This window comes from Orycteropus afer, unplaced genomic scaffold (genome assembly GCF_000298275.1).
Source record: "Orycteropus afer afer isolate SDZICR_OR568_19922 unplaced genomic scaffold, OryAfe1.0 scaffold00013, whole genome shotgun sequence".
NCBI lineage: Eukaryota > Metazoa > Chordata > Mammalia > Tubulidentata > Orycteropodidae > Orycteropus > Orycteropus afer.
The window spans coordinates 10,213,124-10,232,696 of NW_006921600.1; the positions used below are offsets into that span (position 1 = coordinate 10,213,124).

At 37.4% G+C, this 19,573-nt stretch overlaps 2 protein-coding genes across 2 annotated transcripts in view; one reads left to right on the forward strand and one right to left on the reverse strand.

Moving 5' to 3' along the window:
- Positions 1–8,048, forward strand: part of ANGEL2 (angel homolog 2) — a 26,218-nt gene extending 18,170 nt beyond the window's left edge. Inside the window, exons 8-9 of the mRNA XM_007952664.1 lie at positions 5,379–5,542; positions 7,897–8,048. Coding sequence (XP_007950855.1) covers positions 5,379–5,542; positions 7,897–8,048 — 316 coding nt within the window. The remainder of the gene's footprint in view (positions 1–5,378; positions 5,543–7,896) is intronic.
- A 5,665-nt stretch (positions 8,049–13,713) lies between these two features.
- The window catches only part of VASH2 (vasohibin 2), a 52,165-nt gene continuing 46,305 nt past the window's right edge, over positions 13,714–19,573 (reverse strand). The window contains exon 7 of the mRNA XM_007952675.2: positions 13,714–13,786. Coding sequence (XP_007950866.1) covers positions 13,714–13,786 — 73 coding nt within the window. The remainder of the gene's footprint in view (positions 13,787–19,573) is intronic.

Below are 19,573 nucleotides of genomic sequence, written 5' to 3' on the forward strand. Positions count from 1 at the left end.
AAATTCTTCTGCTAGTTGGGGTTTAGTCTTCTTCTGTATCCTTCCCTTCAAGGCTCAGGGGTCCAAGATTATCTTCTGTGTCTGTGTCAATTGGTTTCCCTTGTCTTTGTTGAAGAGGGTCTGTGCAGTCCTTCTGCCTAGTCCGCCATCTTGCCGGAACTCAATACTTCGTTTTAAGTGAATCTTAAATCTTTTAATAATAAAATGGGGTATAAGATACTTTTAAGTAGTTTTTATATGTACAGGTTATATCTGTAAAATGAAAAGTGGAAAGTAAGATAATAGTTTACAGATCTATTACATTTAATGATACTATAAGTCCTTATTCATAAAAATGTTCCTAAAACTTGGGAGTTACGGACACTTTTAAGGAATTGGTTTTGTTGTCATATGAGTTCTTTACAACAAGGACATCTTTATCTGTGCAACTTTAGCACCTGTACCAATGCCTGGAGCTTAGTGGATGCTTAGTAAATGTTTGCTAGATGAATAAAAAAAAATTTTCTGTCAAATTTTGTTTTCATTCATGATATTAAAATCATTAATGTTATGATATATTAACTGGAAATGAGTTTTAAACCCTTTACCTCTAGCATCACATTTATTTATGTTCTTAGGCACTGTCAAGTCAGTTTTGACTCAGAGACCCCATGTACAACAGAAACACTGCCTGGCCTGCTCTATCCCCACAGTCGTTGCTATTCATGACCCCATTGTTGCAGCCAGTGGGCCAGTCCATCTCATTGAGAGTCTTCCTCTTTTTCACTGACCCTCTGCTTTACCACGCGTGATGTCCTTCTCCAGGGACTGATCCCTGTTAATGTCGTGTCCAAAGTACAAATGATGAAGTCTTGCCATCTTCACTTCTGAAAAGGTTTAGCTGTATTTCTTCCAAGATAGATTTGTTCATTCTCCTGGCAGTCCGTGAGATTCTTAGTGTTCTTTGCCAGTACCATAATTCAAATGAATCAATTCTTCTTTGGTCTTCCTTATTCATTGTCCAGCTTTCTACGTACATATGAGCCGATTGAAAATACCATGGCTTGGGTCAGGTGCACCTTAGTCAGTGTTGCAACATCTTTGCTCTTTAACATTTTAGAGTCCCTTTGCAGCACATTTGCACAATGCAGTCCATCATTTGATTTCTTGAGTACTGCTTCCATGGGCATTGATTGTGGTTCCAAGTAAAATTAAATCCTTCACAACTTAAGTCTTTTCTCCATTTATCATGATGTTGCTTATTGGTCCAGTTGTGAGAATTTTCGTTTTCTTTGTTTTGAAGTGTAATCCACACTGAGACTGTAGTCTTTCATCTTTACCAGTAATTATCAATGTGTCTTAATTGTATGTTTGGTTAATTTCACACTGCCGAAGTTTGTAAAAATCTTCAGGTTTTCATCTTGTCTTTAGTGGTTAGTGCATAAATTTGAATAATAGTCATATTAACTAGTTTTCCTTGTAGATGTGTGGATATTTTCCTATCACTGACAGCATTGTACTCAGGATAGATCTTGAAATGTTCTTTTTGGTGATGAATGCAATTCCTCTTCAATTTGTCATTCCACATGCTTCAAGTCATCTTCACTTTCAGCAAACAGAGTTGTCATCTACATATTGAAGGTTAATGAGTCTTCCTCCAGTCCTGATGCCATGTTCTTCTCCATATAGTCCAGCTTCTTGGATTATTTGCTCAGCATACAGATTGAATAAATATGGTGAAAGGGTACAACCTTGATGCGCATCTTTCCTGATTTTAAACCATGCAGTATCCACTTGTTCTGTTTGAACAACTCCCTCTTGGTCTATATATAGGTTCCTTCTGAGCACAATTAAGTGTTTTGGAATTCCCGTTCTTTGCCATGTTATCTGTAATTTGTTTTGATTCACACAGTTGTATGCCTTTGCATAGGCAATAAAACACAGGTAAACATCTTTCTGATATTCTTTGATTTCAATAAAGATCCATCTGATAGCACTGATACCCCTCGTTCTGTGTCCTCTTCTGAATCTGGCTTTAATTTCTCACAGTTCTCTGCCAATGTACTGCTGGAATGATTTTTTAATTATTTTCAGCAAAATTTTACTTGAGTGTTATATTAATGGTGCTGTTTAATAATTTCCACATTCTGTTGCATCATCTTTCTTTTAGAATGGGCACAACTCTGGATCTCTTTGAGTTAGTTGGCCAGTTCGCTGTCTTCCAAATTTCTTGGCATAAATGAGTGAATGCTTCCAGCATTGCATCTGTTTGTTGAAATGTCTCAACAGGTATTCCATCAATTCCTAGAACCTTGTTTATCACCAATTCCTTCAGTGCAGCTTGCATTTCTTCCTTCAGTATCATTGGTTCTTGATCATATGCTACCTCCTGAAATAACTGAATATCAACCAGTTCTTTCTGGTACAGTGACACTGTGTATTCCTTCCATGTTCTTTTTGATGCTTCTGCATCAGTATTTTACCTAGTATTTTACTTCATTATTTATAACTTAAGGCTGGAATTTTTTTTATGTGTGTGTCCAATACTCTTTTTTTTTTTTTTGATTTGAGTGAAGATTTACAGAGCAAATTCACTTTCCATACAGCAGTTCACATATACTTTGTCTCATGTCATTGACCACAGTTTACCATAATGCAACAGCTCCCCTCCCACTTCCTTCCCATAGTCACCTCTTCCCAGTGTCCATCCCTCCATACTCTCCTGCCCCCTGAGCTGTCTCCCTGTGCATAAGCAGCCCTCCCTTCTCCCGTGATTGTTCTCTCCAGGGCATGTGTCTACTTGAGGTAAATGTTTAACTCACATGCCTATACTTTGTTTGGCTGGAAACCACAGGTGTGGGTTCAATTCCAGACCTGAAGGGCGACTTGGGCCATAGTCTCAGTGGTTCCACCAGGCTCTATTGGACCAGCAAACCTGGTCCCCACCTTTTTTTTTTTTTTTTGCCTCCAAATGATTTTGAGTTTTGTTCCACATTGTTCTCCCTCTCTATGCAGGACCTCCTACATCTCTTCCAAGTGGATGACAGTGGTAGCTGGACACCATCTAGTTCTTCTGGTCTCATAGTTGTATACATAGTTGCAGATTGGATGGGGTACCAGTCGCTAGGACTGAGTGTTTCCATGAATTTGGTTTTCTTCTTTCTTCTTGATGAGGAGAGACCCATAAGGCTGGAATTTTTCCATTTAGTTCTTTCAGCTTGAGAAATGCTGAATGTGTTCTTCCCTTTTGATTTTCTAATTTCAGGTCTTTGCACATTTCATTATAATACTTTACTGTGTCTTCTGAAGCTGCTCTTTGAAATCTTCTACTCCCCTCTTTTACTTCATCATTTCTTCCATTCATTTAGCTACTCTCAGTTCAAGAGCAAATTTCAGAGTTTCTTTTGACAACAATTTTGGTTTTTTCTTTCCTCTCTATTTAATGACATTTGCTTTCTTCATGTATGATGTCATCCCATGACTCTATTCTAGTCTTTGGTCATTGGGTGTTATATTGGTCAAATCTGTTCTGCAGATGGTCTTTAAATTCAGGTGGGATATATTCAAGGTTATAGTTTGTCTCTGATGGACTTGTTTTAATTTTTCTCACCTTCAGCTTAAATTTACATAAGGGCAGTTGATGGACTGTCCCACACTCGGCCCCCGGCCTTGTTCTGACTGATGATATATTGAGCTTCTCCATCATCTCTTTTTACAGTGATAGTCAATTTCATTCCTGGTTATTCCATCCAGTGGGGTCCAGGTACATAGTCACCATTTATATTGTTGAAAAAAGGTATTTGCAATGAACAAGTCATTCATCCTGCAAAATTCTGTCATACAGTTGCCAGCATCATTTCTATCACCAAGGCCTTATCTTTCAACCACTAATGCTTTTCCTTTGTTTACAACTTTCACATTCCAATCACCAGTAATTATCAATGCATCTTAATTGTATGTTTGGGTAATTTCACACTGCAGAAGTTTGTAAAAATCTTCACAGTTTCTTCATCTTCTCTTTAGTGGTTGGTGCATAAATTTCAATAGTAGTCGAATTAACTGGTTTTCCTTGTGGGCGTGCAGATATTAACCTATTACTGACAGCATTATATTTCAGGATAGCTCTTGAAATGTTCTTTCTGATGTGATGCCATTCCTCTTGAATTTGTCACTCCATGTGAACGTGTGATTCAGAATGTCCAGTGCCAGTCTGTTTTAGGTTGATGAATGCCTATGACATCGATTTTATGTGTTTTGTTTCATTTTTTACAACTTCTAGTTTTCCTAGATTCATACTTTGTACATTCATCATCCCAATTATTAATGGATATTTGCAGCTGTTTCTTCTTATTTTGCATCATTCCACATCACCAGATGAAGGTCGCAAAAGCTTTACTCCATCCACATCATTAAGGATATGACTTTGAGGAGGCAGCTCTTCTCCAGTTGTGTTTTGAGTGCCTTCCAACCTGAGGGGCTCATCTTTTGGCACTATATAAAACAATGTTTCATTGCTATTTGTAAGTTTTTCAGTGGACAGCTTTTAAGAAGTAGATCCCCCATGTCCTCCTTCCTAGTCTGTCTTAATCTGGGAGCTCCACTGAAACCTGTTCACCCTGGATGACCTTGCTGGTAGTTGCAATACCAGTGGCATAGCTTCCAGCATCATGGCAGCACACAAGCCACCACAGTACAAGGCAGATGAATGTTTAGCGTGTGAGGTAAATGTACACTGGCCTCAAGTACAAAATTATTCCTATGTCTTAACGAGCCCTGGTGGCACAGTGGTTAAGTGCTCGGCTGCTAACCAGAATGTCAGCAGTTTGAACCCACCTGCTGCTTCATGAGAGAAATATGTGGCAGTCTGCTTTGTAAAGATTACAGCCTTGGAAACCCTGTGGGGGCAGTTCTACTCTGTCATGTAGATTCACTGTGAGTCAAAATCGACTTGAAAGCACACGATAGCATGTTGTAAGGATAACGCAGAAAAATATGGCCCCTCTGACACCAAAATTCGGATGGGTTCCAATTTTAATTCCTGAAGGCCACATTTTCTTTTTAAAAAGCACAACAACAACAACAAAACCTTGTACGGTGTTTTAGAATACATGTTCAGTAGTAAGTGGAGGTTCTCAAGTGCGTTGTAATTAATAGATCACATCAGTATGTTAATTATTTAGCATTTTCCCCCTGTATTTAAGTAACTGTGTTGTTAATTGATTTTTACTATCATCACATGGATATATGAATATCAAATGAATGTCAAATTGTGACACATCATGTTTTAAATAAAGCTTGTCCTAATGACTGGAAACAAAATGAAAAAAGACTTTAAATAGGAGATTCTATAGAAATCATGAATCTCAGTGGATGCTAAACACCTTTTCTTTTCAATTTAGATTATCTTCAAATTTGCAGCACCATTTCAGCTTGTCATCTGTTTATTCACATTACTTTCCTGACACTGGAATACCCGAAGTGACCACTTGCCATTCCCGAAGTGCCATAACTGTGGATTATATTTTCTACTCTGCAGAAAAGGAGGATCTCGTTGGGGAGCCAGGTAAATTGCACTAGCCAGCACTGTTGTTGTTGTTGTTGTTGTTAGGTGCTGTTGAGTCGATTTTGACTCATAGTGCCCCATGTGACACAGTAGAACTGATCCATAAGGTTTTCTAGGCTGTAATCTTTTTATTTTTTTAATTTTTATTGTGATTTGGGTGAAAGTTTACAGAGCAAATTCATTTTCCATACAGCAGTTCATACACATTTTGTCTCATGACACTGACTGCAATTTCCCACAGTGTAACAGTTCTCTTCCCGTTTCCTCCCCATAGTTAACCTCTTCCCTGTGTCCTTCCCTCATGCACTCCTGCCCCCCACCATCACCTTGTGCATACACTGCGCTTCTGTTCTCCCGTGATTGATCTCTCCAAGGAGTGTATCTACCTGATATAAATGTTCAGCCCATATACCTGTCTTTTATTTGGCTATAAGCCATAGGAATAAGTTCAGTTCCAGACCTGAAGGGCAGCTAGGGGCCCTAGTCTTAGAGGTTTCACCAGGCTCTTTCAGACCAGCAAGCCTGTTTTTTTTTTATGATTTTGAGTTTTGTTCCACATTGTTCTCCCACTCTATCCAGGATCTCCTGCATAGATCCCCTTCTGAGTGGTTGACAGTGGTAGCTGAGCACCATCTAGTTCTTCTGGTCCCGTAGTCATATAGGCTGAGGATCACGTAGTCTATCAGTCCCTTGGACTAATTGTTTCCATGCATCTTTGGTTTTCTTCATTCTTCTTTGTTCTGGACGAGAAGAGACCCATCATTACATCTAGATGGCCATTTGCAAGCTTTTAAGATCCCAGTTGCTACTCACCAAAAGTAGTATGTAAAACAATGTTTTTGTGTAGTATGTTATGTTTAGGCTGTGCCTTAGTAAAATTTATGATATTTTACTTATATGAATATTTTAATTATATAATGTGAATAAAATTATGGAAACAGGTTGCTAGATATTTCTCCTGTGGAACCAGAGTAGGTTTGAACCACCAGCCTTTCAGTTAGCCGCTGAGCATTTAACTGTTTGCATCACCAGGGCTCCTTACCACAGTAGCGAAATTCTTCTCAAGACTGAGCTTGGGAAAGTTGCCTAAACTTCCAGGTGAAGTTCTGGATTTTTATTTTCCAACTGTTAGGTTAAAAAATCAGTTAATTATCTGCATATGATGAGGGAGGCACCCCAAAGCAAATTAGTACCCAAGAATTATATCCTCAGCTTTGTCCTGCACTTTCAGTCATCTCCTGAGTTACAGGTCTTTCATATTGCACTTTGCTTTTAGTTGCCGTAAATCTACTGTTTCTTGTGACAGCAACTGAATAAATGGTGTTAACGCTCTTGATACATTTTTGTGTTTAAATTTTACTAAGGCACATTGCCTTTGTTGTGGGATCATGCTACCAACAACAGACAGTTTTATCATGTTGACCTTGGAATATTGGATCTTTCTGAAGAAAAGTTCATGACTGTATTTTCAAAAAGAAAAGATGAAAAGACGTGCTTTCTTGTTTGATTGTGAAAATCGGATTTAAAACATTAACCAAAGGATTTAGAGTTAGAGAAGAAAATGCCATTTAAAACAACTGGAAGTTGAAAACTATCATTTTAAAAATTTTGGAAATCTAAAATTACTATCTGAGCAGCTAGGTTTGTTTGTTTTTGATTATACTTTTTTCTTGGGCTGCTTTTATTTTCTCCCTTTCCCTTCTGATTTTTTTTTTTTTCCCCTTACCGGGGATAACCTTATTAACACTTGGGAGATGGCTTACACTTCCCTGTTAACTAAATCAACTCTACAATCTATGTTTGCTGCTTTAAATTTTTTAATCCTGATAGTTATGCTGATAAAAGTTCACTAGGTGGCAGGAGTGAGTCATGGACCAGCATCTCAAATCTCTTAAAATGAACTGTGGTCGTCTTTCACTCTACTTCTGCAGGTATTGATTTCATATGGCCAAGTTATACTCTTTTATTCTGCCATCACCTTATAAACTTGCTTCTTGGCTGGACCTGTCTGGTTCTATGTAACTACAGAATGGATGATGGATGAATTTCTTAAGCAATTGTCAGTCTCAGATTACTCTTCACATTCTTAAGTGTTATATTGATATTTTCTTCTCAAGATTATTTGCAGAACTTGAAATAGAAATAATATTTGGAACAGGAAAATCATAAGAAACCACTGTGTGTTTGACGTTTTAATTAGAGTGTTATTCAATAAACCTTCATATTCTAAAAAATATTTCACATTAGACTTTTGGAGGATCTCAAGTTCTGTATTTTTAGAAAACACTATGTATGAATAATTTATAACCTATTGACACAGTTTCACTAAACACGTGTTTTTTTTTAAAAAATAGGAGCTAAAGTTGCTTTGGTTGGTGGCTTGAAACTCCTAGCAAGACTGTCACTTCTTACAGAACAAGACTTATGGACTGTCAATGGACTTCCAAATGAAAATAACTCTTCAGATCATCTACCTTTATTGGCTAAGTTCAGACTTGAGCTCTGACTTTTCTTTCATTACCTATATAACTTTCTTCCCATCGTATATTTTTTTTCAAAGAATGTACAGTTAAGAGTTTGCATGTTATTTTTACGCTATGGAGTTTCTGAAGAGATTATGTTAAATGCTTGAAGCAAATACAGAAGAAACAAGTTTACAAGTTTTCTTTTTTAAAATTGAAAAATATCTGACAAGTGAGATCTAAATGCTCTTTATTGTAAAAAAAAATGTAAATGTATTTTCTTTAAATTTTATTTATTTTGTTGTTAAGAAGAAAATACACAGCAAAATATACACCAATTCAAGTTTCTACATGTACAATTTTAGTGACCTTGATTACATTCTTCCAGTTGTACCATTCTGAGTTGATCCTCTCTCATTAATAGAAATTGACTGTCTGCTGAGGTTTTGTTCTCTAATCTTCATGGCTGCTGTTGTCAATTTGATCCCATATACATAGTTCTTAAAAGAGCATAATGCTCATGGCAGATCTTTTTTCACTAGTTAAGCTAAAGTATTACTCGATTATGTAAATGTTTTTTATTGTAAATTTTAGTAAAATAGACGATTTTTAAATACAGTGCATCTTTAGTTCTCTTAGTAAAGAATGGATCCAAATGCTTGCAAACTACAGCGAGTTTCTTTCCATGAGGCCCGATTTCATTGGGAGAACCTTGCTGAGTCCTAATTAGTTCATCTCAGAAATCAGTGTGTTAGTCACAAGAATCCCAGCATTTTGGGTCAGTTTTGAAGGGGCTTGATAATTGTTTTTTGAAATACAAAATGCTTAATCCATCACATTAACTATCCCAAACCATTTGCATTTTGTTGGGGAAATGATTAGGAAGTACAGATCACCATAAGAAGTAGGTGGTGCCTTATACAAGCCCACTGTCCACCACTGCAGCAGAGGTGAGCCTAAGAGAGGCAGAGACATTGGGGTTATGCCTTTGTTTCCCTAGCAATTTTATTCTTCATGCAGTTTCAAGAAAAGATCCCTGAATTAGGGGAGAGGTTTTATTTTACTGAACCAATTGTAGAAATTAATTTTATTAGGAAATTGTCTTTGGAACAAAGTGGCAACTATAAGATTATTTTTGTTATGCCTCAGAAATGTGCAAAAGTCTGCAAAACTCGGTAGTGCGATACTCATTTGGAGACCTATTATTTAGTAATTTCAATTCCTGGTTTTAATGACTTTGCTCCTAAAACGTTGTCTTCAGTATTCTTTTACAATGATTCAGTCGTGTTGAGATGATGGTGCTAACGTTTTTTATGGAGTGGTTAAGGGCAGGTCTAACAAACCCTGCAATTGACTCATATAAAAGTGTTTGAATCAAAAATGTTAAAACAAAGTGAAAAATTACTGTTTTAGACACTGGGATCGAAGAATTATGTGCATTTTTACTAAGTAGAAATTTTGCACTGAATTATACAAGTTTTTACACTGGGTTTTTTTAAGGGAATGCTTCATCTTAAATAGAAAAACTAATAGTTCATACTCTTGAATTTTAAAAGTTTTTGTACCAAAGCACTTACTACAATTATTTTTTGAAAATAAAACCCCAAAGAGGGCATGTGGGTTGTAAGGATTTGCCTAGTGAAAATTGTAATAAGTGAGTACTTTTAAATGTTTCACTTTTTTCAGTTTGTCCTTACCGTATTACCTATAGTTCTAGGTTTTTCCACATTTTCTAGTAATAGTTGGTAGAATCCTAATTGGCAGATATAGTCATCATCAAATTTTAATGATAGATGGTATAATTATCCTTTTTAATGTTGAGAAAAAGGGAAACTCATTTGATTAATCACTGTGTCGTGTTGTGTGGTTTCATTACTAAGTAAGTATATATAGGTCATTGCTAACTAATGTCCCTGAAAACTTGTGTGGAAATTTAATTTTTTATATCTTGAGTAGTAAGTGTTTTTAGGGCTTTTTTTTTTGGTATGCTTCACTTTGATAGAGTTAATTCATAAAATTGCTTTGTACTATAGCTTATGGACTGAAGTATTATTTTGTGGACTGGAGGCCAAAGGGTCAGTGTAATAATTGTCACAGATTGTTGAAGCACTCCACTAGAAATTTTGATCCACCTGTCTTTACTTTTATTTGGTCAGAAGAGTTGGTAACTTTTTATTTTTTGCCTTCCAAAACCAGTAAAATCTAGTTAATGGCTAAAACCAAATCTCCACACTGTTCAAGTGCCATACTATCCTAATTTTAAATGCAGAGGAATTATGGAATAAAGAAATCTTGGTTTTACTTTTTGACATCAAGATAATATGCATGTTTGAAATCTTGTTTTAGAATTTACCTGTCTGCTTTTAATCTTCTGCTCTCTTAAAAATCAAATTTAGAGATCCAGAGAGTTCAAGGGGTTGGGGAAAGGCTTCAAGTCATTTGTACTTTGTATATGTAAATTACCTAATAATTATATCAATACATCTATGCCTGATGTTTTTGTGGTAGGTGTAAACTGGCCTGTTGCCTCTTCTAAACCATTCCATTACCCTTTTCAGCCTTTATTACTTAGGGTGATGCTAAAAAATAAGTGAACTGAGTGATGCGTAATACAGAATCTGAAAATTGTGAAAGACAAAGGTGAGAGGATTATGAATTGGTTCACTAAAACAAGTAATGAAAGGACAAGAAAAAAATCACACCAGCTTATATTTTTAGAAGAAAAAAAATTTTATCCTTAGTTTCCAGGATGGTTTTATTAAAGTTCCATGCTGTATATAAACATACAAGTGATGAGAAAAACATTTAACTAGATACATGTGTTTATCTGGCATTCTCTAAAATACCATTGTACAAGTTTTCATTTACTTAGAAAAATACCACTAAAACAATCACAGTTTTTCTTAAAGATTAAAAAAAAATGTATTGGCCAGAACAAAGTCCAAGAGAATAAACAAATTCAGAATTATATGTCAAAAAAACTATACAAGATTGTACATAAAACTGTAGCTTACAAAAGCCTCAAGTATAAGAAGACAATTAAAATTTCCAAAGTTCTGTTACCAATATCTATTAATAAAATCCTTATGAAATAATTGACTTAGAAAAAGTGAAATGCTTATGATTTCAGTATATAGAAAATATTAAATATCACTTTCCGAAATAAAGTGTACTCAAAACAGCACAACATGTATAATCTAAAATCAGGGTTTCTGTCATTCATTTAAACTTTGCATGTACAGCCATGATAGCTTAAACATAAAATTTCCCTTGCATTAATAACTTTTTTAAACCTAGATTTCAAATCATAGTTTCAGTTTTATCTTTTGAGGGGTAAAACGTAATTTTTTTTTTCCTTGCCTTGGTAGTGTTTTAATTAAATTATTGCACTAGAGTTTAGAGGTTTGGTGCCTTTCCCTATCTTTTTAGAAATTAACATAGGGAATCCAAATCGAATTGACAACTAAGCATATTTTAAATAAATTTTCATGTTTCTGTGATCAACTCTTACTCTGGGAAGTGAATTTGAAAATCAAGAAATGGGAGTGGAAGAAGTTGATTCATAATTGAATCATTAAGCCAGTTAACAGTTTAAAGGCTTACATGTCAGCACATTAGAAACAGTTTAGTCCTGTTCTTTTCCCCTTTTTTTGTGGGGAACAAGAGGCTGTGCAATTTTTTGACATTCTGTATTTTAGAAAGGACAAATCTAATACTAGCAAATCCTCTTCCAAGTTCTTCGAATGGTTGCCAAGTAGTCTACTGGTTGGATAAAATAAAGTTACAGATTGTTTATCAACAAAAGCTATATGTCTATATAGAAATGACTACATCAGTATTGTTTTAGAATGAGAATAAGACAATCCCCAGACTACTCCAGACATCTGAATAAATGTGACATATCTGTGTTTGCCTTGTGAATATACACAGAGATCACTCATTTTTTGTTGTACTGATAATGATATTCTTGAAGAAAGTATGTAAGATCAGGATTTTTAACATGTACTGTATTTTAATATAATTGAGATGTACAATTATTTGGTCCTATTGGTATTCACATAAAGGACTTCTTTCTTTTTCAAAGAAAACAGTACTTTCCATTAATAGTGATTTTTTAGGGAAAAGTGAGCTCTCGTGCACATGGCTGAAGGGTAAAGTTTTGCTTTCCATGTCATCACCATTATGTATTGCCAGAAGAATTTCAGTGCTTTTTACAGTTTCATGGGTAAAGAATCCTGATGAACAGTGTTTTTGTTTTTATTGCCTTTCCATAACTCTCTTGGGTGATATAAAGCCAGAGAGAAGCAATGAGACTGAAATAGCACTTTTGTCAACTAGCAGACTTCAGTTAAAATGCCTGTTGGTCTCATCAGTTGGCATGGTTGCTAAGATAAAACAAATGAAATAGAAGCTGTACTCTTGATAACATACAGACTATGTATGCTGTTAGAGTTATTCTGTGTGGCTGGCAGCCAGAAGTTACACTGTAACTAGCATCTGCAGGCCAGATATTTATACTGTGCTTCATAGATTAAACATGCTATAAGGTGTAACACTGTACCGGAAGAGTTTCCCATTAAAAAAAGAAAGAAAAGAAAACCACTTTTGATTCTCTAATTCATTGTATTTTCTACTACTTGTTGTGGTACCTAAAAGCAAGGTACTGGGAAAATAAAGATCACATTATGTCACATTTGGTCTTAATATAAGACATCAGAAAACATCTCTAACAGCAATGAGTCCTCAGAATCAAAGGCTGGCTCAGAGTTTAAAAATCAGATGAAATGTGAACAGAAAGGTTACCACCTGATTCTTGCGATCTACTGATTCACTCTTGGCCTCTTGTCTTTTTAAGGGTGTTACTGGCGGAGGTAATCACAACACCACTAAATCTGTGTAACAGTGCACGACCTCTTGTGCTTTATGCTGGAATCTGCAAAGTGTAAATGTTAGTGACAGAACATACACTAGCTTCTAAACATGATTTTTTATTTTATTTTGAAAGGACAAAAACTTGTCAGTGAATGCTTTAAGAAAGATTAAGAAAGAAGTAACTCCAAGATCCTGAAAGTAGTTTCCCGTATTGGCAAAATTTCAGTGCTTTTTAGTAAAACACTTGCATGTAACACCATAAATCTCATCACATGTGTGCACCAGGAAAAACAAAACAAAACTCCAGACTTGTGGAGCTCCCCATGAGAAAATTGGGGAAACAATACAAATTGTATATTAAAAAGCAAAACAGCGTTAAGTTTGCATATCTGATGTCAAGATGCTGAGGTAATACTGACTGCTTAAAAAACCCACCCATTCTCTGCTTCTGTTATTGCTGAAGAAGACATTATTAATACTGATTGAGTTACTGTACCAAAAATGAGGGAGAGGATTTCATGAACATTGACTACTGGTCAGGCATAATGTTCAAAGCAAGGAAAAGCAAGTAGGTAAATGGGAAAATATAAAACTACAGTTATGGTTGTTAAACCCTTTGAATCATGAGTGAGGAAGCAATCCAACCCCAGTGGGGTTTGTGACTTTATAAATTTTTTAAGGTCTAATTGTTATTACCCACTCAGATTCTATTTCCAGGTGAATCCTGAAAAATAAAATTCACACGTTCTTAATAAATAGTTGCAGTTCCTCCTGAAGATGCTGGGTAAAGTGCAGAGAGAAGCACCGCAGAAGCTCTTACTGCCCATTATGGCTGAGCTAAATTCGGATTTGATAGCCCACTTCGTTCAGAGTGCTGAGATCAGCCACCTTCTTTTCAGGCAGTGCAGGCCTAAGGGTAAAAGAAAGAAAAGTGGTGGGTAGAGGGCGGGACAGAGGAAGATACTAGCATTTTCGAGGGCCTCTACTCAGATTTAGTGGCTTAGTGCCTAAGGCATTTGACTACTAATCAAAAGTTTGGTGGTTCAAACCCACCAGCCACTCCTTGGAAGGAAGACTGGGCAATCTACTTCTGTAAAGAAACCCAAAGGGGGTTGCTTTCAGTCAGAATCGACCCAGTGGCAATGAGTTTGTTTTTTTTCCTGATACTTTGGTCTCCCTGCTAGCCTGAAGCTCCCAACTATACCTCTTGTTCTGAGGTCCACTGTGATAGGTTTTAAGAAGCATTAAAAAAAAAAATTTACTGTGATTTGGGTGAAAGTTTACTGAGCAAATTCACCTTCCTTACAGCAGTTCACATACACTTTGTCTCATGACATTGACTACAATCTCCCACAATGCAACAGCTCCCCTCCCACTTCTTCCCCATAGCTGCCACCTCTCTGTGTCCTTCCCTCCGTGGACTTCTGCCCCCTGAGCTGTCTCCCTGTGCATACACAGCCCTTCTTTTCTCCCATGATTGATCTCTCTGAGGAGTGTATCAGCCCACATTCCTGTCTTTTGTTTGTCTGGAAGCCACAGGAGTGGGTTCAATTCTCGACCCAAAGGGCAGCTAAGGGGCCACAGTCTCAAGGGTTCCACCAGCCTCTCTCAGACCAGCAAACCTGTTTTTTTTGTTTGTTTGTTTTTTGTTTTTTAATGATTTTGAGTTTTGTTCCACATTGTTCTCCCACTCTGTCCAGGATCTCATACATACATCCCCCTCCAAATGGTTGACAGTGGTAGCTGGGCACCATCTAGTTCTTCTGGTCTCACAGTCATATATAGACTGAGGATTGCATGGTGTACCAGTCTTAAGGAGCATTTTTACAGCCTTTCAATATAGATTTCAAAAAAATTACAGCTAGCTAAATGAGCTTGGTCATCTTTAAACCTGAATTTGGTCACACTAACTTTTGTAACCTAGTATCTGCAAACCTTGAATAAAAAGACATAAATATTACTGCAGAAATAAAAATCTGAGCCAAGTTCTTGTGGCTTCCTACAGTGTGTGTACCCTGGGGGAAGGCCAGGTATTACAAGGCAACCCAGATTCCTGAGGCGAGATTCTGTTATCTTTGATAGAGTGTTAGTAATCCAGGCTTAAATGTATAAAATCAGAGAGGTTCTTTTAGAATTCATTTGAAAAAAACAACAAAAAAAAACTTACCAATGTAGAAAATCATCCCTCTTCCTTAAAAACATGCCTTAAAGTTCTTTCCAATATAAAACTACACCTGAGCCCTTACAGGAAGCCATGTAAGAAAATACTTCAAACTGGGAAATACTCAGTAGCACATCAACTCTCTTCATTAATGACATTTCCTAAATGAGTTTCCAATATAAAACTATGCTTAAGCATTCTCACAATTGAACTTAAAATTTTTCCATTTTTTATTTGAACCTCTTCTCACATTCTTTCATAAGAGATACCAAGATTATAAACCAAGCTTATCCACTGCCATCAGGTCGATTCAGACTCAAGGTAACCCCCATTGGGTTTCTGATTTGGTAAATCTTTTGCCCCGTCTCCCTTCTGTTGAGTGGTTGGTGGATTTGAAACACCAACCTTCTGGTTAGCAGTCATATGCCTTAGGCACTATGCCACCAGAGCTCCTAAACTAAGCTTAGGATGTTCAATATGTTTAGTGAATTCTTCAAAAGTTTCTTATTTAGCGACTTCTACAAGAGGATCAATGACAGTTTACACATGAAGCTTGTTCTTAAGTATTTTTTTAAAAAAAAGATCAAAATTAAGATAAAATTGTTGGAATGTTTCTTGGTTTATACCTTTTAAAGATTTCCAAACAGCAAATAGTTTCCCTTTGCATGAAAGCAGTTCAACTCATTCACTGTCGATAGAACTAGAAGTCAGCAGCTGGCTTCTGCCAAATGAAGGACCTTAGAGATTCTGGCAAGAAATTCTACAACCCCTGCAAACACACACACATACTTTTTCAGAGATGGAAAGAGTGGTCATCAGCAGTCTATGATCATGCCCTCTGAAAGCTTATTCAAAGTAGTCAAGAAACCTTCCCTGACTTGCTCTCCACTCTCCAAAAATAATTTGTAACCTTACTTGTCTCTGTTGCATGGGACTTGCTTATCAGTGTGACCATAAGCCCTTTTTTTTTCTAATTAGACTAAATTCCTAGGATCAGAATCATGCCTCTTACTTCTCATGGTGCCTGGGACATACAGGCTGATAGGAATCCAACATTCCCTTGTGTGTAGCCCCCTGCTTGTTGTAGCAAAGGCCTCAAGGCTTCTAACTTCCAGGGTGATGGTGTCTGGCCAACCCATCCTTGCCCTGGAAGATTAGCCATTCCTTTTAAACTGAGCCACTGCCTACAGGTGGCTCCCAGGGGCCAAAGGAGGACAATTCTTGGGTGGTAGCTACAGTAGTACAGGTTTGTTTTGGGATTCGACTTAAACTTTTTTTCTGCTCTAGGCCTCCGCTGAGTAATGTGGAGAGAACTAGGATTCTTGTAGACAACTGAGTTTAAAGAATGCCTATGTATCTTTATATTTTTTCTTCTGGTTCAGTCATAAAGCCAAAAATGAAGTGTCTCTTTTGGTTTTTTGCCTCAAATGGTGTCATCTCTACAAATAGCTAAGTTGGGACTTTCTCCCTCAATAAAATCCCCGTAAGTTGTCATCAGCTTAAGGCAAATGTGGTTAGAAAGGTAAGTCTACTTTCAAATATACTACACTTTGAGAAAAATAATCACAGTCCACTTACCAGAAGATAACCTTGAAGTATCTATATGATTTTCATATTGCCTTTCCTGATTTTATAACTATGTAACCATACATTCCTTCTTCAAATAGAAATTGTATTTGTATTAGATAATTTTTAGCTGGTGTTTTAAATTATCTGTGTGTAGCAGACTCTGTTAGCTGACTTTCTTATCCACTCTTCCCTTCTTCCTTAGTTAAAAAAGACCCCTGATTTTTCCTGGGCACATAGCTGCCTAGAATACAAACTGCATTTCCCAGTTTCCCTGTAGCCTGGAAATAAGTTGTAGCCAATGACATTTCAGGGGAAGTGTGATGTGGCAGTCAGTTACCAGGACACCTCTTTAAAAGACAGCGTAGGTATGATGTCCAGAGCTTGGATCTTGAGGTAGCACACTTAAGAATGCAGAGTAAGAAACCCTTTCTACCTCTGCTGGACTTCTTTTACATAAAGTAAATGATATTTAAGTCATAGCTTAAACCTAACGTTACCCATTGTTGTTACATGCCATTGAGTCGGACCTATCTTATAGTGACCCCTTCTTGGGTTTACGAGGTGGTATCCTTACGGAAGTAGACTGCCCAGCCAACGTTATCCACAGTCAAACTCAATCCTAATTGATACCATTTCCTGCCATTAAATCATGACTACAGTGGGAGCTCTGGTAGCACAGTCAAGCGCCTAAGGCACTTGACTGCTAACCAGAAGGCTGGCAGTTCAAATCCACCAGCCACTCCTCGGAAGGAAGGTTGGGCAATCTACTTCCTTAGTAATACTGCCTCAGCAACCCAAGGAGGGGTCGCTATGAGTCGGGTCCAACTTGACGGCACATAACAACAACAACAATCTGTGGGAGCAGATCGCCAGATCTTTTCTGCTAGTGAGTTTGAACCACTGACCTTTCGGTTAGCAGCTGAGTCCTTAACCATTGCACCTCCAGGGCTCCTTTGAGGAAGGCTAGTATGTGGAAGTAAGGAGAACACAATCCTAGCAAGTTCTCTATAATTCCACTCAGACATCACACACACTTCCCTATATCTTACCAACTACATAGGACCTAGCAAGGCATTTGGATGCTAACCAGAAGACAGGCAGTTCAAACCCACCAGCTGCTCCGTGGAAAGAAGATGAGGCGATCTACTTCTGTAAAGATTTGCAGCCTTGGAAACCCTATGGGAGGAGTCAGGATCGACTCAGTGGCAGTGGATATATAGAACCTAAGCCATGGTGGCTCTTTAGATCTCTGTATTGTCTTTGAAGATCAAACAGTTCCTCCCTGTTTGGATCAAATGGTTAAACACTCGGTTGCTAACCAGAAAGTTGGTGGTTAGACTCCACCCAGAGGTGCCTCATAAAAAGGCCTGGTGATCTGCTGACCTTTTGGTTACCAGCCGAGATTTTTAACTGCTGTGCCACCAGAACCTCGTTTTTTTTTGGGGGGGGGGAGCAGGTTTACTCTGCAACACACAGAGTTGCCATGAGTTGGAATCGATTCGATTGCAACTAATTTTTTTTGGGGGGGTGGTTACTAAACAAGTAAATTCTTTATTCCATGTTCCTATCCTCCCCATAATTTCTGAACCTTTTTTGTACATGCTTTCTTCCTAGTCTAACGTTTTCCTCAACACCAAATTACTTATCTCCCCCTTCTGAAACTTAAATAAGCTACCCTTCTTATGAGAATAATATCAGTAAGACACTAGCTGACAATTGTTGAGGTTTAGAAAAGATTTGCACTGAGCTATTTTCTCTCCCTCAGTCCTGTGACTGCTAGAGAGTTGGTGGCCAGGATAGAATACAGGGTAGGAACAACGAGGGACCAGAGCCTTGCCACTGACCTTTGCAGTGTGGGCTTTAAAGGGACCCTGTAGATAACTTGCCACAGACTTGGCACTTAATCAGAGTTTTTGTTGTTTTGGTTTTCTTGCCAAAATCCCACTATGCTTGAGTGAATTCCAACTCGGCAATTCTATAAGACAGAGTAGAACTACCTGGACCACGGGAAAGGTGCGACATTCCCCTTCCTACTCTTATACCCCACACCCTCTTGGTGAATGGAGGTATGGCCATCCCTCACTCCCACCCAATTTCTGGGACGGGAGGAATTCCATTCCAGTCTCTGTGCTTGGATGGAGCCTGGGTGCCCTACCCCGCCCTGTCCCCATGGTTTTTTTTTTTTTTTTCTGTTTTTTAGTTTGTTTGTTTTTGTCTGTTTTAAAACTACTACTATTATTATTTCTTGTGGCTTTTTTACTATTATTATTTATTATTCCCCTCTCAGGTTCTAGTTTTCAGCTTTTTTTCTTTTCCCTGTTCCTGGTTACATTTTTTTTTTTTTCTTTCTCGTGATTAACCCCATTCCTTGATTTTCTTTTTGAATTTTTCCCATTTTTTTCTTCATTATTCTATTTCTCTACATTTTTTTCTCATATTGCCTCTCTCCACATTTTTCAGGGTTGTTTTTTCTTTTTCTTTTTTCAGTTACTGTTGCAGTGTGATTACATGGTGTGTTTTTTGTCCATTTGCTTTTACATTTTTCATGGTTATTCACTTGTTATTTTTGTCTAACTGAGTGGCAGACAGCAACAGTCCCCATATGGCACAACCACACCCACACCTCTTGCGGCTTCACTTACTGAGTGAGAGCCACCACTTACATCTCCACCAATGGGCCAACGATAAACAACCACAAAGAAGAGCCTGACTCATCCATGGCTGCTCTTCACGAACAGTTAACAGAGATTTAAATATAATAACGCCATGAGGTCTCAGAGACAACAGACCATCACAGTCCACACAAAGAAACAAGATAAAGTGGTAGAAACAAGGGAGCAGGACATAGACCCAGAACACATCCCTGAGGAAGAAGTAGCATTGGAACTCTCTGATAAAGAATTCAAAAGAATTATATTTAGGTATCTTCAAAGGATTGAGACCAAGGAAAACACAGAAAAAAAAAAA